The sequence below is a fragment of the Microtus pennsylvanicus genome, chromosome 3 (assembly GCF_037038515.1).
Source record: "Microtus pennsylvanicus isolate mMicPen1 chromosome 3, mMicPen1.hap1, whole genome shotgun sequence".
NCBI lineage: Eukaryota > Metazoa > Chordata > Mammalia > Rodentia > Cricetidae > Microtus > Microtus pennsylvanicus.
This window is the reverse complement of record NC_134581.1, coordinates 109,061,120-109,084,648: the sequence shown is the minus strand read 5'-3', so window position 1 is coordinate 109,084,648 and position 23,529 is coordinate 109,061,120. Positions and strand designations below refer to the sequence as shown.

The 23,529-nt window shown below is 39.4% G+C and overlaps 1 protein-coding gene across 2 annotated transcripts in view; it reads right to left on the bottom strand.

Annotated features, from left to right (window-relative positions):
- The window catches only part of Cntn5 (contactin 5), a 1,171,096-nt gene that overhangs the window by 26,728 nt on the left and 1,120,839 nt on the right, over positions 1-23,529 (bottom strand). For both annotated transcript variants that reach the window (XM_075966832.1, XM_075966833.1), the window contains 3 exons: positions 21,974-22,044; positions 20,050-20,284; positions 10,385-10,494 (listed from right to left, as the gene is read on the bottom strand). In XM_075966832.1, coding sequence (XP_075822947.1) covers positions 10,385-10,494; positions 20,050-20,284; positions 21,974-22,044 — 416 coding nt within the window. The remainder of the gene's footprint in view (positions 1-10,384; positions 10,495-20,049; positions 20,285-21,973; positions 22,045-23,529) is intronic.

Here is a 23,529-nt window from a genome sequence, read left to right as displayed (position 1 = left end):
CAGTCACTCTAGAAATCAGTGTGGAGAATTCTCAAAAAGCTAAAAATAAATCTGTCATGACCCAGTTATACCACTCCTTGGCATACACCCCAAAGAATCTACATCCTACTCCACAGATCCTTGCTCAGCTTATTTGTTGTTGCTCCATTCACAATTGCTGTGAAATGGAAACAACCTAAATGCCCTAGCAGGCAAATGGATAATGAAAATATGGTACATGTATACTATGGAAAGTGTGTACGCTCTTCAACTTGGAGGTCCTCAGGAAGCAGAAAGTTAACATTCTAAGAATGTTTATATTTAAAGATTGCCTTTGTCTATAATTGTAAAAGATTTATTTATCTCTGTTTATGCACATATATGTGAACAGGTGCATGCATGGAGGCCAGAGAGGATGCTGGGTAGTCTCAGCTGTCTCTCTCCACTCACTCCTTTGAGACAGGCTCTCCTTTTGAATCTTGGTCTCTGGTTGTATTGGCTTGAATAGAAGCCAGCAAGCTCCCACAACCTTCCTGTTTCTGCCCTGCTTGGACCAGGAGGATTACAGGCATGTAAGAGATGTTACATGGGTATTGGGATCTGAATTCTAAAGATGATACAAGGACTTTGAAGCACTGAATCATCTCTCTACCTCCTGTTTTACATGATGAAACAAATTATGTTTGTTTGACTGCTGAGACTTGCTTTGAAATAACAGAATTAAGAAGAATTAGCCATAAAATGGATTATTTCCCAGTTGATAACTGTTTATGCTGAGTGTCTAGAGCATAGAATTGAAAGTTACTATTTGTATCACACATGTTTGAGAATTTAAAGTCTTTTCATAATACAAAGTTAAATATTAACTTAAAACAAAGATAACATTTATCTATAGCATAAAAATAAGATAATGATAGGTCTGGGGGTGTGGCTCAATTGGGGAGCTGCCTGCCCAGTGTCCCCAGTGTCACAAACCGGGTTTGATAGCATAAGCCTATGATCCCTGAGCTCAGAGGGTGTAATCAGGAGGATCAGAAGTTCAAAGTCATTCGTGACTACAAGGCAAGTTGAAGGCTAGCTTGAGATATATAAGATTCTGACTCAAAACCAAGCAAATAAATACATTATGATAAATTTTAGAAGAGATCTGCAAAATCTTCTGGTACTTTTTGGACAAGTATATCAGGTGAACAATTGAATAGTATTTGAATTGTTTTTAAAAAATCACTTGGGGTAAAGACTTTCCTCCATGTAGCACAGGTGAAATAAAACCCACAGAAAACTGATGCTCACTATTGGTTTCTTTTAAAAAGAATTCTGTAGAACTGTCTTTCAGTAGGACCAGGAATTGTCAGGTAAAGCAAACCTGAAATATTACTTCAAGTTTTTCTTTAGTCTACTAATTTTTTGTAAAACAAACAAACAAACAAACAAACAAACAAACAGAACACCAGTTTTGTTTGCTTCACAATCTATGAAAATATTCAAAGAAGGAAACCTAACAATAATAACACGATAGGCATTTGGTTTATATCAGAATTTAAGAAAAGAGGATTGGCATCTTCTCACAGAGTAGCTTTTTGCATTCTTATTTTTACATCGTTGTAATAAAAAGCACAGAGAATCTGCAAAACAAAGGCCACCCACACACCTTATGGAACAGAAAGTAGTCTTTGTCTTAGCCTTTTGCAACTGGCTTTGTTTCAGCGTTTTCTTCCCTTCAGTTATATCTGCAATTCTATTTTTCCTTCTCTCCTGATAGACAAACTGAGTGCAATCTGCCTACCACGGGTTATTGTCAGACAGCACAAAGCCCATTTGTTTCCATCTTCTGCTCTGATGATTAGCGTCCAGATCATAAAATAAACAACAACAATCAGGTTGCTTCTCCCCGTAAGAAATCTCCAACAACTTATTTTATAAAGCACAGCACAACTGGTATCTTTTCAGGCAATCAATAAGCTGAAATGGCTTTAGTGACAAGTCTGAAATGAAGTCCTAAGTGGCAGATTCCCTGGAAGCCTGGAAGTTAACACATATAAGTGCTGGGCAAAGCCCAGAAAGAGGGTCGCTAGGGCTACGATTTAGAGACCAGTGTTAAATGGGATGAATTATCTCATCTTCTGCCCTCTTCTCAATAAACATCAAGTTCAGAACTGAAACCAATACACTCAGCATCCATCTCCCTAGCAGAAACTTGTGTTATTGCATGCTTACTATTAAAACGACTCATCTATAACAAATCAGTACAGTTAAAATTCTCTCACAATTGGGAGGAGTAAAAATAGACACCATAAGCTTGGCAATCGTGGGAGACTTTGTTCCCAAGGCAAAATGCATAACATTTTTTTTTACAAGAATTATATCCACTGGAAATAATTCTCCTTCTTATTTCACCCAGCAAAAAAACCTTTTTCACTTAAGAAAATTGAAGCTATTTTAGGGACAGAAGTATACGATCCTGCAAACAGAAGCATAAACTTGTGGAGGGAGCTGGCATGGGTTTATCCTCATTGTGGAGGGTCAAGGTGGTGTAAAATCCTAGGATAATATATGTCATGTAATTATTCACATGAGAGTGAGAAGGGGAGGATGGGGAGAGCTTGGGGGAATGGGATGGTTGGGATGGAAGAAGGGTGGATATGGGAGCTGGGAAGTATATATCTTAATTAGGGAGCCATTTTAGGGTTGGCTAGAAACTTGATCCTAGAGGGGCTCGTAGGTGTCCATGGAGATGTCCCCAGCTAGATCCTTGGGCAGCTGAGGAGAGGGAGCCTGAACTGGCCCGATCTTATAGCCATACTAATGAATATCTTGCATATCACTATAGAACCTTCATCTGGCGATGGATGGAGATAGAGACAGAGACCCATGTTGGAGCACCGGACTGAGCTCCCAAGGTCCAAATGAGGAAAAGAAGGAGGGAGAACATGAGCAAGGAAGTCAGGACTGCGAGGGGTGCACCCACCCACTGAGATGGTGGGGCTGATCTAATGGGAGCTCACCAAGGCCAGTTGGACTGGGACTGAAAAAGCATGGGATCAAACCGGACTCTCAGAATGTGGCAGACAATGGCTCTGGGTTTTGATCCTACTGCATATACTGGCTTTGTGGGAGCCTAGCCTGTTTGGATGCTCACCTTCCTAGACCTGGATGGAGTGGGGAGGACCTTGGACTTCCCACAGGGCGGGGAACCCTGACTGCTCTTTGGACCAGAGAGGGAGTGGGGGGAGAGGGAGGGAAATGGAAGGTGGGGAGGAGGTAGAAATTTTAATAAAATAAATTAAAAATAAGAGAATTCTATTGTTATTATGTTTTTTATTTCATATTAATTTCTCATAAACTTTCCGAGTATTAGAATGGGATCCTTGTGGTACAGATTGCTAGGACCTGGCCCAGTACCTTCCTTGAGTGAAGGGATGGAAGGAGGAAGCAGTTCAGATTGTATTTCCACCATTCCTGCCAACCTTCTTCATGATCTATGAGAACCAGAGAAAGATGATGCAGCTTGGCCTGATGGCTTACTTTATTTTCTTGCCAGGATGACATCTGCTTTGAATTTGCAGGCTCATAAACGTTCTATATGGCTTTGGAAGCTTGGGAACGCAGCTCCAGGATTCAGGAATTTTTATTCACTGGACACTAGAGTGTTGGTGAGCTCATAAATTCAAGACAGAACCCAGTAGTCTACTTGCAAGGCCAGAGACAAAGATGGTATTCCAGATGGGAAGGTCATGGTTATTCATGAATTGGAGTTGTTCAATAGATACAGCCTATTTTCAGCTTTCAATCAAACTGCATCTCACAGGCTGAAAATCTCAACCTGTTTCTCTGACTTTGCTTTCTACATTTAATCTTCATAGCCATAACATTTCAATCAACTTCTAAGGAACTAAGATTCTCAAATGAGTTGATCTCTGAGACCATCCAGCCAATTATTGAAGTCTTTTAAAATACTGGTATCTTAGGTTTTCTATTGCTGCAAAGAGACACCATGACCACAGCAACACTTATAAAGAAAAAACATTTAGTAGGGGTAGGTTACATCTTCAGAGGTTTAGCCCATTTTCATCACAGTGTGACATGGAAGCATACAGGCAGACATGGTGCTGGAGGAATCACTGTGAGTCCTACAGCTTGACCGGCAGGTATCAGGAAGGTCTGAGACACTGGGCATGGCTTCAGAACATATGAGACCTCAGAGCCCACCCTCACAGTGATGCACTTCTTCCAACAAGGACATACCTACTCCAACAAAGCCACATCTCCTAATAATGCCACTCTCCATGAGGTTATGGGGGCTAATTACATCCAAACTACCACAACTGGATAGATGGGTCTGTGTATTCGGACTTTAGAAGTGATTTTTTTCTTGACTGTGAGGTGCAGCAGGCAGTCTTAGAAACTCATTGAAAGTCAATGGATTTCTTATCTAGCCTAATTATGACTATTCAAAACATGTATGAGTGAATTACAAAGACATAGGAAGGGATGATATCGCTACAATGATCTCAAATTTCTAAACTTTTCCCTTCCTTCTTCCCTTCCTTCCTTCCTTCCTTCCTTCCTTCCTTCCTTCCTTCCTTCCTTCTTCCCTTACTTTCTTTCACCTCTCTTTTCTCTTCTTAAAAAGGGCCTCAGTATGTAGCATTGTCTGTAGCTAGCTTGGTACTCACTATGTATACCAGGCTACCCTCAAGAGTGATTAGTTAATAACAAACAACAGAGACTTTGATTAGGATCAAGTAGTTAATATATTTGAAGGAGTTGGGTTAATTACAAATGAAAGTTAACGTTAAGTCAAAATACTTGCTGTATCATTTCTTAAACCAATTAAGATGTAATGGAAAATTCCCCACAGTACAAAACCACATGTGAGCAGTGTATTGACAGGGAAACCTAGGCTGATGCCTTTATTGCTACCAAGACCTTACTTTAGGACCAAACCAAAACACAAACACCAAATACAAACTAAAAACTGGAAATCACCTCACCTGCCAGACTGAAACTTGATTTATCCTTTTGTTTGCATTCTGTTTTTGAGAGTCTCCCTGTGTAACACAGAGTGCCCTTGAACTCACAGTCTCCCGCCTGCGCCCTTTGAATTCTAAATTGGTGGCCAGCAAGTACCATTGCACATGACTAGAATGTGAGCTTTATAAGGGTTACTACCTCTGTCCATTCTACTTTCTGGTTTAGTATCAACACTGCACCTTGGCATAGCAGGGAACGCCATAAATATTCAATGGATAAGTAACTATATAATGAATGAAATCCAGACAAAATATTGAAAATTGAGATCAGGAGTGTCTGAGGTCAAAATTTAACTGACAACTTGGGATCACAATTTGGGTTAGGTGGCAACCAGTCTGGTTTAGACAGACAGGAAGCCAGAGGCCAGTGATGGTATGGTGCCTTCACTGAGGAGATAGCAAAGGTCATCAGACCTTATTGGTCTCGTGTTAGTCTTATTTCTTCATGATCTTTGCTAAGGGTAGCCTTCCTTAATTGCTGATGGAAGAGATGAAAGAGCAATTATATACCCTCCAGAATCAAGTGAGGCACCAATAAACCAAGTTTGTTTCCTGATTGAGGCATTGCTGCTTATTAAAATCACATTGTGTATCCAGAGATTCGGCTGTCCATGCTGAACGTATTTGATGGGAAACGTTAAAGTGTGTGATTCTGTTTGTGGACTTTAGACGTGGAAGCAAAGGCAATCACTTCCTTTTCCGCTAAGCATTATATAGTCTAGTCTTGTTTTATTTTTTTGTGGTTCTTTTCTCTGTCAAACCAATCTCCTCTGCCAACTTCCTTGCTGGTCTTGTCTCTTTGGTGAAATTTTATAAAATCGGTCTGCAAAGTCCTCTTCTTTGTCTTCCTTTCCTCATCTCTAGCCTTGAAATGTTCCCTTCAGATGTTTTTACTTAATTGCATGGCTTTCAATGACACTTTTATGCCTTCCACCCTGATCTCTCAATTAGATTCTAAACTCCCATATCCTACAGCCTAAGCCAGTGATATCCTTGTATTTCTATCAAAAGCTCCAAGCTTAATTTGGACAAAATAGAACTCTTGGTTTCTTACCTGCAAATCTGTTCTTTGTTGTCTTTCCTTTCTTTTTTGGAAAATGGCACACTTCACTAATCCAACCATGCAGAGATCACCACTTCTCTCCTGTCCACAAACGCGTCCAGGCCTCCTCTGAAATCCTCCCCTTTGTACTCACTTTGCAGAGGCTGCCTCTGACTTAGCCTCCCAGGTCCTGCTTCAGGGGACACTAATCTCCTTCTCCCTGACATTTCTCTCTTTCTTTTTCCTCTCTTCATGGACAAGCTGCCAGCTATTTTAAAGACAGTGAGTCAGATATCCTTGCTCCAAGTCTTCTTGACTTTTCACACTGCTGCAATGGAATCCCCAGGGGAAGCAGCAGGACAGAAGGAAGGCTTGTTTGGGCTCACAGCTGGGGACTCCAGGCCATCACTGTGGGGAAAGCATGGCCACTGGAGCCCAAGGCAGCTGCTCATCCTGCATCTTCATCAGGATGCAGAGATAGAGAAATGCTGCCATTTTGTCACTTTCAGATTTTCACGCAGTTTGGAATTGCAGCCCATGTAAAGGTACAATTTCCCATTCCCGGACAGTTCTCTGTGGAAAATCCTTCACAGGAACACCCAGAGCTGTGTTTTCATGATAATTCCAAATCTTAGCCAAGCTTCCAGAAGACTGACCACTTAGACCTCCTGCAAATCCTCCTGCTAATTGCTGTGGCATCAGAAGCTGGGTTCTGTCATCTGTATGTTTCTGGCTAGCATGGTCTTTGCACACTGTCTACTGCTAGTTCCATGCACGCCATTGCCCACCCACAACTTCCCTCTGCTTCTTTCTCTTCTTTAATGAACTAAGTTGGCTCTGCCTTTAATTGTTTTTTCTAACTTCAAACAAAAATTTTCATATAATATATTTTGATCATATTCTTTTTCCTCCCCTAACTCCTTCCAGTTTCTTCCCCACATGCCTATCCACTCAACTTAATGTTCTCTCTTTCTTGATTTCTGTAACATACACAAGAAAGAAAATCAAGACAAAAAAAATAAACAAACTTAATAAGTCAAAAAATACAAACTGAAAAAGTGTACAATAAACACCTGGAGTCCGTTCTTTTCTTGGCATGGGGGCTGCCTTAGAATATGGAGAAAACTGATTTTACCTCTCTCAGAAGGGGCCAGCTGCAAATAGCTTCTTTGTTAAGGGTGGACTTCGCATTCACTTCCTCTTCTCTGTGCTAGGCAACCAGTCTTATATCATTTACCTGTTAATTTGTTTATACAATCTTTAAATTGCTCTTTCTCCATTATAGTATAGTGGTCACAGACTAATCTGTCCTCTTTATACACTCCAATGCAAGAAACTAGGAGGAGCCACCAAATATGCTGTCATTTGTTTGGGAAAACAATTCTAGTAATTTGGAAGTTTATACATTGCAGTGAAGTTTGAACTGTGGCTAGAAAAACAAGCCATAAGACAGACACAGGCATATAAAATCTTGAAGCGATCTTCTGATTTTGGTAACAACGCCTCCTGTTTCACATTCCTATTTTATTAATACGGTCAGAATTCTAGCATTAGGAAACAAAGTTAGATCATGGCAGGGGCAGAGTAGAGAAGGTCGAGAGAAGATGAAATATGGGTAAGATTTAGTCATAATTATTGATTTCTTCTGCTAACATTTTTAGCAGAAGAGATGTGGGGATAAGAGGAGAGTAGTCTTGAATGTGCAGAGGGGCATCTAGTTTTAAGGAAGGAAGAATGTGGAAAAGAGTTGGTGGGATGTTGTTACTGTTCTCACACGTTTTCACATTTTGTCTCAAGGTGACCTGTAACTATCCAGCAACGAGACAGAAGAAATCAAAGTCATGGCTGAATATATCTCACTTAAAATAACAGCTAATGTTGTACTTGGCCATTGAATTTTACATTTTGTTTATTTTCTGTTTAAAATATTATCTATCTTTTTTTCTAGTTAACAGGATGTTGACATTTTCCTTGTAACAAAACTCTGTTTTCCTTTTTCCATTTTTTATGTATGTGGTGCACTGGTTAGTTTAGTGTCAACTACACAAAATCTAGAGTCGTCAGATTGAAGGGAACCTCAACTGAGAAAATGTCTCCATAAAATCAGCTATACACAAGCTTGGACAACATTTTCTTAATTAGTTGTACATGGGGAGAGATCAGTCCATTGAGTGTGGTACCATCTTTGAGCTAGTACTGCTGGGTTCTGTAAGAAAACAGTCTTAGCAAGCCAGGGAAAGTAACCAGCAAGCAGGTTACCTCTATGGTCTCTGCATCAGCTCCCGCCTCCAAGTTCCTGACCTGATTGAATTCCTGCCTTGGGTTCCTTTGAAAATGCAAGTATAAGCCAAATAAACCCTTTCCTTTTCAGCTTGCTTTAGTCATGGTGTTTCATCACAGCAATAATCAACCTAAGACATGTAGTTTGTCTGTGTGTATGCATGTTCGGTATACATGTGTATTTCCATGCATATGTGGAGGCTTGAACTATGTGCTAGGAATCACCCTGGACTGCTTTTTCACCTTATTCAGTGAGGCAACATCTTTCATTGAAACCAGAGCTTAAGGTTTCAATCTTGTTAGTCAGTTTGCCCTGGGATCCCCTGACTCTACCTTCTGGGCCACCTGACATTAACACAAATTATGGGGATTCGAAATCTGGTACTCATGGTTTTGCTGCAAGTGTTTTAACCATGGTGTAATCTTTCCAGCCCATAATTCCTTATTTTTATACTTTATTTTATAATGAAATGCAGAATAAACGTCACTGTACTCATGGAGTCTCTCCAGTTTAAAATTTCAGAATTCATGTCACTTTTGTCTGAAAATACTACCATGGTATTGACCTTAGCAGAATCTGTCTCCCCTTGGCCACCTTGTAATTTCTGAAGACATTCCATTTCACAGCTGTGAAAACTTGTCATTCTAAAGGAGACAGGCTGAGCAAAGATGGTGCTACAACATGTCTGTGTCCCATATGTCCTCACTGTCAGGCCAGCCTTGACCAGCAAGACATCAATGTCTCTCAGCAAGTCTGTTCAACTCTGCCATACCCATCTGGAGATCTGACATCTTGTCTTTCTGTGAATTTTTTGTTTTTGTTGGAGGTTCCCCTGTGTTGCTGAGGGCTGGCTGCCTAAGTAGGTTGGACTTAAGGTGTGTGCCACTGGACTTGGTTTGGACTTTGCCGTTTGAAATTTTCAGCAGCATTTGGGTCAATGAACCATTCTTGATGTTTTGAAATTTCTCTTCAGGCTCCTGAATTTCTTCAATGTCTGCCTGGTGATTCTTCAAAGTGATAGACTGCTCAATCTTTAATCTTCTAGAAATCAAAAAGGTTGGGATGTAGCTCAGTTTCTACACTGATTGCCTAGCATGTTCAAAGCCCTGGTGTGGTGGTGCATACCTGCAACCCTTGCACTTCAGAGGTGGAGGAATTCAGTGTCACCCTCAGCTACTTAGGGAATTGAAGCCAGTTTAGGGGTTACATGAGTTCTCATTTCAAGCAACGATAACACAATGCAACAATAACAATAACAACAAAATAACAAACAGCAGCAGAAAATAAAGTTTATAAAGCTTAACATCCAAAGCAGAATCTGTGACTTTCATGTGTTAATCATCCAGTGTGTTGAGCCATACAGCCCTGGGATTATCCTTAATTTCTTTTTCATACCCTATATCCAATTCACTATTCATCTCTGTCTTGCCTCCATTGGAAATAATGGTCCACTTCTCATCAGCTCCAGAAAACAGTGCCCTGTTTGACAGTTGATGATGACTGGACTAGCTGCTACTCTTTTCTTCTGAAGCTCTTCCCTCAAGTCTGTTCTCTCCACTCTAGACCAAGAGGCTTTTAATACAAAACAGACCTTGATACGTCCACTTCATTAAAAATGGTTTTTGAGCCTTTCCCTGTACTCAAAATAGAATACTCAAGCTGACAGGTATCCCACAGATCTTCAGGACAAGTACAGTCTAAAGGTTAATTGATGTCACTGAATAAATATGGTATATTCTTGATTAAAAAGCTATATTTTCTGTCTTAAAGTAGTAAAAGTAAGTAAATACGTACTCATACATAGTTTCTGGGTTTGTCTAAAACTCCATTTCATTACTCTTTCTATTTTTGCACAGTGGTGTAAAGACTACAAAAAACCAAGTCAACTAATGAGAAGCAAAATACTTGTCAGCAGAATAGTGTTTCTTTCTTTCTTTATTACAGAGCAAAGTTCCAAAGGAATATGATTCTGATGAAGCGTCATTGAGCCACCTCTTTAGAAGGACACAGTGCCAGCAAAATAAAAGGCTTATTTTCAGTAATTCATACCTCAAACCCCTGCGGCCTTCCGAGACTTTCCTTTATATGTTTCCATGTAACGAGAATCTCTGAGACAGATACACTAGTAGCCTTGACGTCGGTGGGGGCAGCAGTGGGTTCTGTAGGAAGAAAGGTGGAAATGATGAGCCATAGCCCCTATATTATATCTGTCAACACTGTCCCAGGGTCTCTGAGCTGCTCATGTCTTCCTGACTTGTTCTTCAATGATACCTTGTGAAGTTGTGAAAAAGAAAGAGATCAGAAGGTGATCTATTTGGGTTTCTGGGTTGGGTCAACCGACACTAGAATCTTACCAATAACCAGTGAGAAATCCAGAATGATGAGGGCAGAGGCCTTTATACTTGAGTCAGGGAGGGCATTTCTCAGAAAAGTAAAAGATTTGACTTCAGCTGCCTGGCAGTCCAGTCTACCAACAAAGACTTTCAGCCAGGATTGGCTGGTGTGCTTGTTTATTTATTTAATTAATTGATTTTGAGGATAAGTTATGGAAGCAATGTAGCCGTCCACCCACAAGGGATACATATTTTGTGAATAAACAATGTTTACTAACTATAGCACTAAAAATTCTAGACAAATTATTCCCACTAAGACCAAATCCTTTAGTGTGTGATATCATACTTTTTGTTTGTTCATTTTGTATTTTGAGCTAGGCTCTTGCTATAAAACCTTGGCTGATCCAGTGTTCACTGTACAGAACAGCCTGGCTTTGAACTTGTGATCCTCCTGTCTCATCTTCTGAAGTGCAGGAATCACAGGTATTTATCACTATTCCTGGCTTTTAGGATGCTTTTCCTAACCCCATACTATAGATGAAAGAACTTGGGATTTGAAGATGGCAAAATAATGTCAAAAGGTGGCTAAAGGCTGGTAGGGTTGCTTTGGTGCTGTTTGTTAAATGTTTAAATCCAATATAGAAACACATTTAAGAAACATATCATTGTAATACTGTATTTATTTGTGTAATCAAAAAGGGAGTCTAAGTTTCATTAGGCGTCTTTGCCACAAATCTCCATTTCCATGATAATGTAAGAAGTGTGTTATGTAGCCCGATATTTAAAAGGCATTCATTGACTTTTATGACAGGAACAGTCAGAGTAGGAAAGTTCCTGAAGGTCTCAGTACTGCTGCTCAAAACCCCTTTCCATTTGTTTCTATGCTCAGTGACCTTTCACACCATTTTTTTCTAATACACAATGTCTGACTGACATCCATCAAGAAGTGCATTTTCTTTGACATCACAGGGTATATGAGCAAGGAACTATTTCTAGCTTTGACATGGCTGAATCGTAAATACTGTCACAAACATGTGTTAACTGAAATGGTAGAATAAAGGTCAGAGATTAGGTCCAACAGTTCTGTACAGATTATTATATTTAAAAAAATCCTGCGCTATAAAAAATGTAGAGACTTTAGTACCAACTTCAAATTAACCACCCCATTTGCCCCCAGATTCAGGAAGTCATAAAACAAAGACAGGGTTGTAAAGAACATCTTTCAAAAGGCATTATGAGGGGCCTGGAATAAATACAACCTCTTTCTGAAATCTTTCCTTAGTTATGGGAAATAGTTGCACATCTATCTAGATGCTTTTGAATATTACTGATTTAAAGATACCAGTCCAGTGCCTAGGGTGGCAATATAAGCATGTAATCCTAGCAATGTAGAACTCGAGACTGGAGGATGAAACTTCAAGATTGGACACACAGTGTTTCCTAGCTAGCTTGTTATATAAGAGATCCACCTCAAAATAAATAAATACATACATACATACATACATACATACTTTTACTCAAAAAAAAATCTATTCCTTGCTGTTAAATAAGTCCACAAAAGACTTTCCTAAACATTCATATTTCTACTAAGCAATGGTTTTCTTTTGATAAGTTCCACATTAAAATTAACTTGCCAGGATTGGAGAGATGGCTTTTTGGTGAAGGGTTTGGTTCCCAGCACCCACATCAGGTGACTCACAGTTACCCATCACTCTAGCCCCAGGAAGTCTGATTGCCTTTTCTGGATTCGTTGAGGATTGTTCTCATATGTAGAAACCCACACACAGACACATGTACACAGGCACCCACAGACACAAGAGACAGAGATACCCACACACAGACTGACAGGCAGACAAAGACACAGACAGATAGGTGCACACATACATAGATACACACACAGACACACAAACACACAGAGGCACAGACACACACACAAGAAACACACAGACAGACATGTAGACAGACAGGCACACACAGAGACAACACACACATACAGAAACACACATAGACACACCGTGAGACAAACACACATATAGACACAGACAGACACAAACATACAGACAACACATACACACGTGCAAACACACACAATTAAAAATAAACTTTAAAAAGCACACCACATGATGCAATTGAGCAAAATTTATTTGATTTTAACATGCAGGTTGATGATTCCAGCACTGTATTGATTGTAATTGCTAGTTCTGAGAAGCACTAACATCTTTTCTCTTTCCTTCGCCCAATGCTGTCCTTCCTATCACTTTATAGTCTATGTTTAATCTATTCAGTTTGTTCTAAAAGAAAAGCTTCTATTTCGTTCTAGAATTACGACTAGCAGACTTGTAGTAGACCTTTTAAATTGTTTAACAGGACTTTAAATTCTTGATTCTGAGTTAAAGAAAGGGGATGCTGGTGGATTTGAGGCACACGACACTGAAACGCTCAGACCTGGGTAAGTTTCATTTCAAAGGGAACCACACTTTGGTTATCGTTCGCCATTCTGTCACTGCGCTGCTTCCTTTCAGAATAAATGCATTGCAGACATTCCCCTGCCAAACGCTTTCCATCCGCTTTTATATTACTGAGACAATTACATCTTTGTCAGGGATGATTGCAGGGGGATAAATAATTTCAGAAGCACAAAAACGATGGCTAGGTGGCAGCGTTTCTATCCCTCTTTATCTCCAGAGAGAATTTTTTTCCCTGTTAGCTTTCAAGAGCACCAGACACATTTAAATGTGTCTCAAATCAAAATTTAAATAAAAAAAACCCCTGAAGATTGTAGAAGAACACAAGAGTTGGTTAGGAGCTACTTCTCAAATAAGAACTTAAATTTCCACGGGAAATCTTGAAGGATTTATAATTCAGGTCAGAACGATCCTGATGCATCACGGTTAATTTCCTCAGGGTGTGGCCCACAGCAGCATCACCTGAGTGAGTGTGGACAAGCTGCCTGAAGTCAGCTCATCTTCTAGAACAAAGCCACATCCAAAGGCCACCTGTGAGGACCTGAGTTGGCATTTTAGCACGGGGAAAAGCATGGCCTCAGCCAGGTTCTTTCAACACCCTGTTATGTACTGTTTATAGTTGAATTGACAAAATGTTTGTCTGCAGACAAGAATAACTGACTGTGACTGGGATCTTTTGTCCTGTCAGGAAGGGCACTGCAGCCACATAAGAGAGAGACACCATAGACAGACTATAAGAAGGTTGCTTGAGTCAGAATTCAGGAGTACATGGCCAACGGGCTTTGGGGTTCAAGTATAGCAATGTAAGCCAATATGTCAAACTAATATACCCTACAAAATTAAAAAGGTCTAGATTTTTTTGGGGAAAGGTTGCTTCATCTAAATTCTGCTTCTGAATGTGCCCATCCCCCAATTGGCTCCCCAGGGGAACAGTCTTAAAACATTGTTTGCTGTCTTAAACATGACAACAAAGAATCAGCTCTCAATTTCTCTTTGTTTCATATATATTTGTGTAGCGTCTATATATGTAGATGTATTAAGGCCTGATTTTGGTATCAGGAATTTGGCTCTATCAGTTTTTTTTACTTTTTTTAAATTTATTTATTTATTAAGGATTTCTGCCTCCTCTTCGCAACCGCCTCCCATTTCCCTCCCCCTCCCCCGATCAAGTCACTCTCCCTCATCTGCTCGAAGAGCAATCAGGGTTCCCTGACCTGTGGGAAGCCCAAGGACCGCCCACCTCTATCCAGGTCTCCTAAGGTGAGCATCCAAACTGCTTAGGCTCCCCCAAAGCCAGTACGTGCAGTAGGATCAAAAACCCATTGCCATTGTTCTTGAGTTCTCAGTAGTCCTCATTGTCAGCTATGTTCAGCTAGTCTGGATTTATTCCATGCTTTTTCAGACCCAGGCCAGCTGGCCTTGGTGAGTTCCCGATAGAACATCCCCATTGTCTCAGTGTATCTATCAGTTTTTAAACTTAGTGTTTAATACAGAGACTTTCAGTCAACCCCAGAGCTTGCCCTTACAGCCCTCTTGCTCCAAGGATGCTTGACCTCTACCTACAAGGACTCAAATTACAGCCAAGCAGGAGGGATGCCTGACTCACTCAGTGTTTATGTGGATTCTGGAGGGTTGAACTCTGGTCCTCTTTCCTGTTCACAAACCCTCGAGCCTCAGGGGCTATGAAAGCCATCACACAGCTGCTAAATGGTGAGGGGAAGATTTGAGTCCAGGCATGAACTCTACTCCCCTGATGCTGTTGCTACACTTGACTGTGCACAGATGCCACTGCCTTTAAAAAATAGTTTAGCTTTGTTTTCTGTGTGTATGTACTTGTAGCACATATGATTAAATGTATGTGTATGTCATGTGGATGGGTATGGAGCCCAAGTTGACACTGAATGTTGTCCTCTGTTGCTTTCCACCTCAACTTTTTAATTGCTGCCATCACTGTACAGGTACGTGATGTGCGTGGATGTGTTTTCATGTGGATATTAGATAGGTTCTCCTCTTCCACCTTCAGATTGGATATAAGATTCAGATCACCAGGCTTGTTCTGGAAGTGCTTTTATCTTCAGAGCAGTATTATAGTCCCATCTATGTTCATTCGAGACAGGGTTTCTCACTGAGCCTGAAGCTCTCCAATTGGCTAGACTGGCTGGCTAGCAAACTCTAGGGATCTTCCTGCCGCTACTTTCCTAGGACTACAATTGCAAGTACATGTCACCATGTCTGGCCTTTTATGTGGGTACTGAGAATCGAAACTCAACTACTACTCTTGACTTTGCACTCAGGTAGGCTGATTAAAGTCCAGAACCTTATTTGTACAAATGTGCTAGGTTTCGTCTGGTAGACAAAGACTTGAAAATCTCTCCTCTTGCTTAGTCAGGGTGTGGTGTAGGCTGTGGATAGCTCCCCGACTTCAATCTGAGCATAGGTAGTGGGCACTCTGATTGATGGATTTCAGTATCAGTTAGATTAAAATTTAGAGCAGAATTACCACGCTCATGAATTTAGATGATACATCTACGTTAAGTGACCCAGCAGCTGGAGTCCTCCTAGTGATTTGGGGATGTGCTTGTAATATTGATTGTACATCTGACTTCCCAGGAGGGGTGGCGGCAGCACTAATCAAAGGGGAGTCTAATAAACTCTGTGGGAGAAGGGCTACGGTTTCATTAGTTAGAATTCACTGAAGACAGCTGCTGTTGAACTTCTACAGTGACTAATCCAAATGGATCACACAGCACAGATGGGTGATTATTCTTTGTATTCTATAACTAATATTCCAATTTATAAATTTCTGACTTCCCATAAATCCCATTGAGCTCAGTTTCAGCTGAGAGTCTATCTGGATAATACCACCTTGTGAGTGCTGGGCTTTCATCTGAGCACTGACTGCCTGTTTTCAAGGGATAACTGCAAATCAGTTTCTTCGAGTGAGGAACAGTGTCTTCAGTTTAATGAAAACAAGAGCCATGCAATTCACCTGAAGAGGCAGAAGTCTCCGATACAGAACATTACAAGTAAATAAACCTTCCAATCTGTGATTAGTGGCTATGGAATTCCATCTGTTTTTCTGATGGCTGTAATTGAATGCCCTGGCCACCATGGGTACTGTGCTCAGCTGCACAAACCCACACTCACAAATACTTATATATGCATAGTCTTGAAAGGTTTTAAATTAAAAATAATAACAACTTACAGCAAAAATCTTAGTAGAACTGTTTTTAAAGTGATTTCTTTTCAAGATAAAAATATTAAGTCAACAATTAATGCTCAGTTTTGTATCTCTAGAAAAACTTCATAATTCAACTCTTATCTGTCCACTGTGAGCTTCCACTTTAGGTAGGAGGAACCCATGTTATTAAAAGAACCACATTCACTCCAACTCCAGAAGATTCAGCTGACTGATGTCAGTGCTGAGAAACAACCTTGGTCCTCTGCAAGAACAGTACATACTCCTAATAGCCGAGCCATGTCTTCAGCCTGCCATTAATTTATAAGTCCAGGCTGGCCTCCAACTTTCAACCCTCCTGACTTAGCTGTCTATGTGTGATGACTGTAGGCATGTCTAATCTCACACAACTTTACTATGCATTTTAATATCAGCTGCATCAAAACTTTGCAATTCTTTTAAAAAGCTGGGTTTGGTTTCAAAATAGGATAGGTATCATATCCTAAAGGTCAAAAGCAGAACCAGGGTTAGGGATACATAATTCTTCCATGGCGCAAAGGTTGGAAGTGTGATTAATCTATGAAGTCCCTGTGGAAATCCTGGCAGGTAAATTTCTCTCCAGCTCATATCAGTGGCCACTTGGCACCATTAGAGCCTTGTTGCTCCTGCTGCATAAATACTGAAAATTTTCAAAGGCTCGAAGGTGTTAATAGAAGAACAACCTGGAACATTCCCAACTGTACTAAGAGAAATAGCTAATCTCAGAAATGTGAGTCAATTTAAACCTCAAATAACTTAGATAATACCAATATAAATGATCCCTTTTAATAGGCCAAATATGGGCAAGACTTTGCTTTCAACAGTGCAATTCTCACTCACATTCCAGTAGACTTTCTTGAAAGGGAAGGAAAAAAAAGATGGGTTTGATGAATGCAAATGCACACACTTATGGGTGGGTAGTCTTTGTTTTAATGGTCTCAGTACATGGTCCACACTTATGGGTGGGTAGTCTTTGTTTTAATGGTCTCAGTACATGGTCCACACTTATGGGTGGGTAGTCTTTGTTTTAATGGTCTCAGTACATGGTCTACGCTGGCCCTGAATTCATCATTCATGAGTCTTGAGTGGTGGCATTACATCTTTGAAATGGTCACTCCTCTTCAAACAAAGCCATTTGCCAGGTGACTAAAATAGAATGAAATTTCCCTTTCGATTACATAGTAAAAGTTGACCTGTTTTTACTCTCTGGAAAAATTACTTAAAGAATACTTCAGAATACAGAATAAGTATGTGGAGTTTTAATTTTAGCATTATAAACATTCTAGAACTCTTCTTATTGAAAACTTTCATTGTCAAGTAAGAGAGAGATCCCAGAAGGAAGACAATCTGCTTCTGATCACCCTGACAGTGACTGCATTGCGTGATAAAGTTCCACATATGTGTATGTAGATCTTGCAGTCAGAACAAAGGCAGGTTGGGCATACTGCGGGACTGCTATCTTCCATATTTTCATGGAAAAATGAAGTGTCAGAATGAAATATCTTGTAGCAACAACCCCAGTGTCTTTGAAAGGAAACATGCATGTTTCCTGTCACACTTGAAAGAGAAAACTCCAAAGGCAAGACATTTCAAGTTTAAGGGCTCACAGTCCAAAAAATGTGGAAAAAAGTTGGGGGGGGGAGAAAAAGTACTCCATGGTGACTGCTGTGATTTAATTTCAAAGCTAAGGCTGACAAGGAACTGATAAAATAGGACTTCTTAAAAAGCAACCCTGGCATTACCCTGCAAGGCAGGTTTCCAAATTTCTGTGATTCACTGTGAGCCCTGTTGCCATGTGCTTGGTAATGAGTTTGAAGCAGGTTGGAAACAACAATGATACACACTTTCTGGTAAAATATGTACTATCAGATAGCTTTTAGGAGTGAGAAATTATATATGGCATATTTGCTTGTATGTATATATTCTCAGTGGGACAGTGCAGGGTGAAATGTGCTTAAAAAGAGCATATTTATTTTTTTCTTTAAATATTTCCAAGCTCGTGAGTAGGTGCAAGTCTATGTGCTTGCATTCAGGGCCTGAGAGACCAGAAGAGGACATCAGTTCCCCAGCACTTGAACTGGGTTACAGGTGGTTGTGAGTGTCAGAGGTGGGCCCTCTGCAAATGTAGGATTCGCTCTTAAAATGCTGAGCCATTTTTCCTGTCCCAAAGAATTTATTACTATTCTGTGGTGAAAAGCTCGGCTGTACCACTTCTCTTTAGTCCACAGTCTGTTGGCTAGCAATGTGCATCTGGGTGTGGTTCTGAGGCTCTTGAAGACCGGGCTTGAAATTATGACCTTACATTTCTTTTAAAGTGCTAAAATAGTTAAGTCACACAAACACACACATGCACACACACAAGAGTAGGCATACATGACATGGTTGTATCTAATACAACCCGAGATACTAAGTTCATGGATATCTTAGTGGGACTCCTATAGTTTACAACTTGAATCCTCACCTTACTGGCCATTGTTCTACTAGGTTAAAATTTGCTCCTGCTTCACAGCTTTGCAATGTATTACAAAGATGCACAACAGCTCTTATCAGAAAGTGCATCATCTGTAAACCAAGCACTACCTTTGTTCTTCTAATTCAAACGATCTTATTTCTTTTTTCCCATGAATCCCAAGCCACATATGTGGGCATAAAAGAAGCACCAAACACAGTTAATATTGACCTTGCTTATTTGGAAGGTCAAATAGCTGCAGCCTTTGTCCAATATGTTTTGAGTTATTATTATTAATATTATTTTTTTTCACTTGCTGGGCCAATTGAAATTCTGCACTTGATTTGAGAGGGTAAATCTAAGATGTATTCCATTTTCTGTCAGAAAATTGTACTTTTGTATTTAAGCTTATTAAAAACTCAGGATCTTGATAGCAAGGTGGACTTGTGGTTTAACCACAGTGCCTATAGAGAACAGCTAGCTTTACTTTATTCTCCTATAAAACAAGCACACTTACTTACTACATGTTACCCCATCTAGGTTCTTAGGAATAAAATGAACTCATGCATGTGATGACCACATCCTAGAGGAAAAATCAAAGATATGATGGAGAGATGTGCATTTAATTCTTATCATAAGATGCTTAAACTTTGACAGGCTCCTTTGCTTCTCTGGTCCTCAGTTTCTCTTCAGTTACAAGGATACAAAAGTACAGAGGCAAATTTGTAACTGAAAGCTGTGTGAAACTTCTTTAACAGTACAGTGATTTACACACTGATAAGTCATAATTGCTTATTAGTTATGTCAATGGAACTTCAATTGAGTTTATATCACACAACACAACACACACATGTTAAAATATCCAGAGAAAACAACATGCTCTAGAGATTACGGATGTTATCCACTTAATGGAAACATGTTGGTTATATATCATTAGTGAACAGGAAGCCCAAATCAACATATGCAGATGTTTTTTAAAAAGATGAGGTGGAAGGTGTGGGGAACAGAAGGAGGGGAGGGAGAGGGAACTGGGATTGGTATTTAAAATGAAAAAAGATTGTTTTAAAAACTAAATTAGAAAAGATGACTGAGAGAAGTTTCATAAACTATATCTAACAACTTCAATGGGGTAATGAGTGAAATTTTGAGTAATTGGCATACCAGTATTTTCTAAAACATTCTCACAATGTCTCATTAGAAAACCAAAATAAAATATTGAAAAATCAAACAGATGGAGTAGAGCCACTGACCTCCCTCCGCTGAACAGATGACGACAATCGGACTGAAGGGGCCATCGCCTTTATTATTATAAACACCAACTTTGACTTCAAAGGGTGTGAGAGGGGGGACACTTTCATCTCGGTAAATGAACTTTGAAGCCTCAGAAGATGTCACCATCTTCTCCTTCCAGCCCCGTGTTCCATTGGGTCTGAACGCCACTATGTAGCCGAAGCCTTCCCCATTTTGAAATTCTTCTGATACTGGCTAAAGAAGGATAGTACAGTTAATGATCAGCAAAACAGCTGGCTGAGAAACAGTTCCTTTTAATGCTTGGCATTACAAAAGCCGCAGTGCACTACAGAAAATAATCTCGGAACTTTTTAATATGCTGTAGACTAAGATTGCACATGTGTTTTGGCTTTAATGGTACAATATAAAAAATGAAATAATATCAGCTGGTATTTGAGGAAACACACCAGAGTTTTTGAGAGAAGTTTCATAAACTATATCTAACTACATCAAGAGAAAACTCTTAAGATGGAACAAATTTACTCCAATTAGTCACGCGTATAAACTGACGATCCTTGAACTCTATTGGAGAACTGAGTGTGTCAGCGAAAATTGCCATGTTGTGTGGTTGCAAGTCTCTCTTCCTTAGTCAGTGCTCTGCAGAGCACTCAGTAGATCAAATCAAAGAGCCATCAACTCACAACCTATCTTCCAGAGTCCTTTTCTTTTGTGTCTGGTTTTTCCCAATTTGCGAAAACAAACAAATAAGTCAATCCACTCTGGACTGTTACACATATTTTAAAACTTCTTGTGCTATATATGGCTTGCATTAAAATTTATTTAAAAATTTCAACTGCAGATTATAGATAGAAGTAACGGTATTGATTAGGCAATGCCGGGAAGCCACCAGTTATTTAACTAACAGAGCATACGATGCCTTGTAGATATCCAGTAATTTTGTGTTAAATTTTAAAGCTTGAATCCTGATTTAAAGATAAACTATGTACTGAGTAGAGGAAGAGACAAAGTCTATTAAGTCAAGGTCATAGGTGAGCCTCAGTGGGGTCAGATGTGAGGAAATAAATAGCTTTGCAGAAATGTTAACACAAGGCAGAAAAAAAATTATTTATGAAAGGAATGGATAGAAGAATATGACAGACAATGCATTGGTGGAATCTTCCTGCTATCCACATATTTTCAGTGTTCTCTAAGACAGTCTCATTTCTCCAGCAAACACGACCAAATTTTGTGGTTAGGGTGGAGCTCATTAGTTGTGTAACTACATCTTGTAATGATGTTATCTAATAGCAAAAAAATAAAAATAGACTTCATGGTAAAGTGTATTCTTCTCACGTATTCTATCCTCATTCTTTTGACTATCAAAAGGTATTTGGAGATTGTATGATGAGCTCTGTAATGTGACACATCTCGGGAATTCTGGTCCCGATTCTGATTGTCAAAGACAGTGCCAGAGCGGTGACCCTGTTTCAGTCTGCAGAACTAGGAACTCTCCCTCACAGTAGGATTGTGTTATAAGTTGGAATAAACCAGGGACCATGTACTCAGTGTGGTGGTGTCCTTCCTCTCATGGATTCAGTTTCCAAAGAAGTCGAGGTGGCTACTTGCTTAGAAAAGAATTAACACTACACGAGTAATCTAAGTTTCCAGAGTAATTTCCAAGGGGCTGCTTGAGTGAGTCAAGCTTCCTTCAGAGAAAGCCTGTGTTATTGCAAGCATACCAAGGACTTAGCAAAGGTTGTCTGGGACATGGGCTGAGGATGAGAAGGACTTACCTAGATCTCACTCATCTGAGTAGCAAATCCTCAGACTGTTTCTTCATTCAGACAGAAACACCCAACCTTATACCAGAGCAGAGTCTCTGGACAGAGTCCTAGTTTCTGAGCAGTCAACCTGTCCTGATACTTGTACAGTGATTATTTTTACCTCCCAGGCGATCACCAGTTCATGCCTTCTTCCACTTCTTCCACTTACATTGCTGGGCGCTGTCTTTGGAACTGTGGATAAAAATGCATGGAGCTGAAGAGAATAAATACACGTGTGATTTCCCTAGACCATTATCATCCTACTTAGATTTTGTAGACTATTAAAATGAAACAGAGTCACTTTCCATTAGAATCTGCACATTAAATACTAAGACAAAATATATTACAGATACCTTGCTATCATAGACAACTTGATTACATATATGTAAATATATGTATTGATTATATATACACATATACTGTATTGGTTATATATACATTGCAATTGTACAAATTATATATGCACATACATGTATATTTATTATATATTACAACACACACATTTATATATATATATATATATATATATATATATATATATATATATATATATATATATATATAGTTAAATCATAGTTAACACCAAAGATAAAGGTATTTACTAAATTTGGGCAAATTTCACACTTTCAATGGCAGTCTCTTCTCTTTGCTACTGTTATATTTCTTTTTATCATCCTGGGGTCTGCAAAAGTTCTGGAAAAATTCACAGGTCCAGACCTGCACTATCTCAGGATCTATACTTTAAGGAAATCATACCCATAATGCCACTGTGTGAGATTCTATTTAAATGAGTAAGCATTAAAAACAACTGTCAAAAATCAATCTTTCTTCCCCTTGCACATACAGAGTCACTCAGTGCAAGTTTTACAAATGAATAACGATTAAAAGAATAAATGTGTCAGAAGAACAAATTTCCCCTTCATTGCACCAAACCACAAATCTGCAGCTGAATGGAATATTTTCCAGTGAAGTGTTGTTAACAGGAGAAAAACTATTAAAATAAACCATTTTTCAGAGTCTGTGCCCGCCTTCACAACTCCAATCTTGCCTTTGTATCCCAGCGTATATTTAAGACAATATTGATATAAACATGAACAATGAACTCACATTACCTGTGGAATGAAAGGCCATTAATTGTTAGTATATATTTTATATGTAACATTTTATATACTATGAGAAACCTTAGGCAGAATTATTTTTATAGTATGAGAAAGAAAAATAAGAAGAATGCTTCTTGGATCAGTGAAGTGGGAAAGAAAAAACTGTGAATATAATAATGATGTACATTAAAATCATTAATTCTTGTTCTGTTGGATACCCATTTAAGTGCCATTGGTCTCTTTTCCCCTTGGGTATAATTCTTCTCCTGTTGAAGTGCTCGCAAGAGTTACTAGCACCAAGCTGTATGACGTGCAGTACACACTGCAGCAGCTCTCCATTGTTTCCTTCCACAGCCCCATGCATTCTACAGGCTATTTATCTATGGAGTTCACTACCACGGGTTCCCTCAGAAGTATCTGGAGTTAGATAGTTGTTACCTTCATACAAAGAAACCACATAAGGTTCAATTAAGATAGAAAGACATTATTCTGAAGTAGTCAATATGTCCTAGTTAATATGAACAGCGAGAAAAATCACTTATTAAATGAACTTTTAAAGGTGTTTATTGAATTTTTT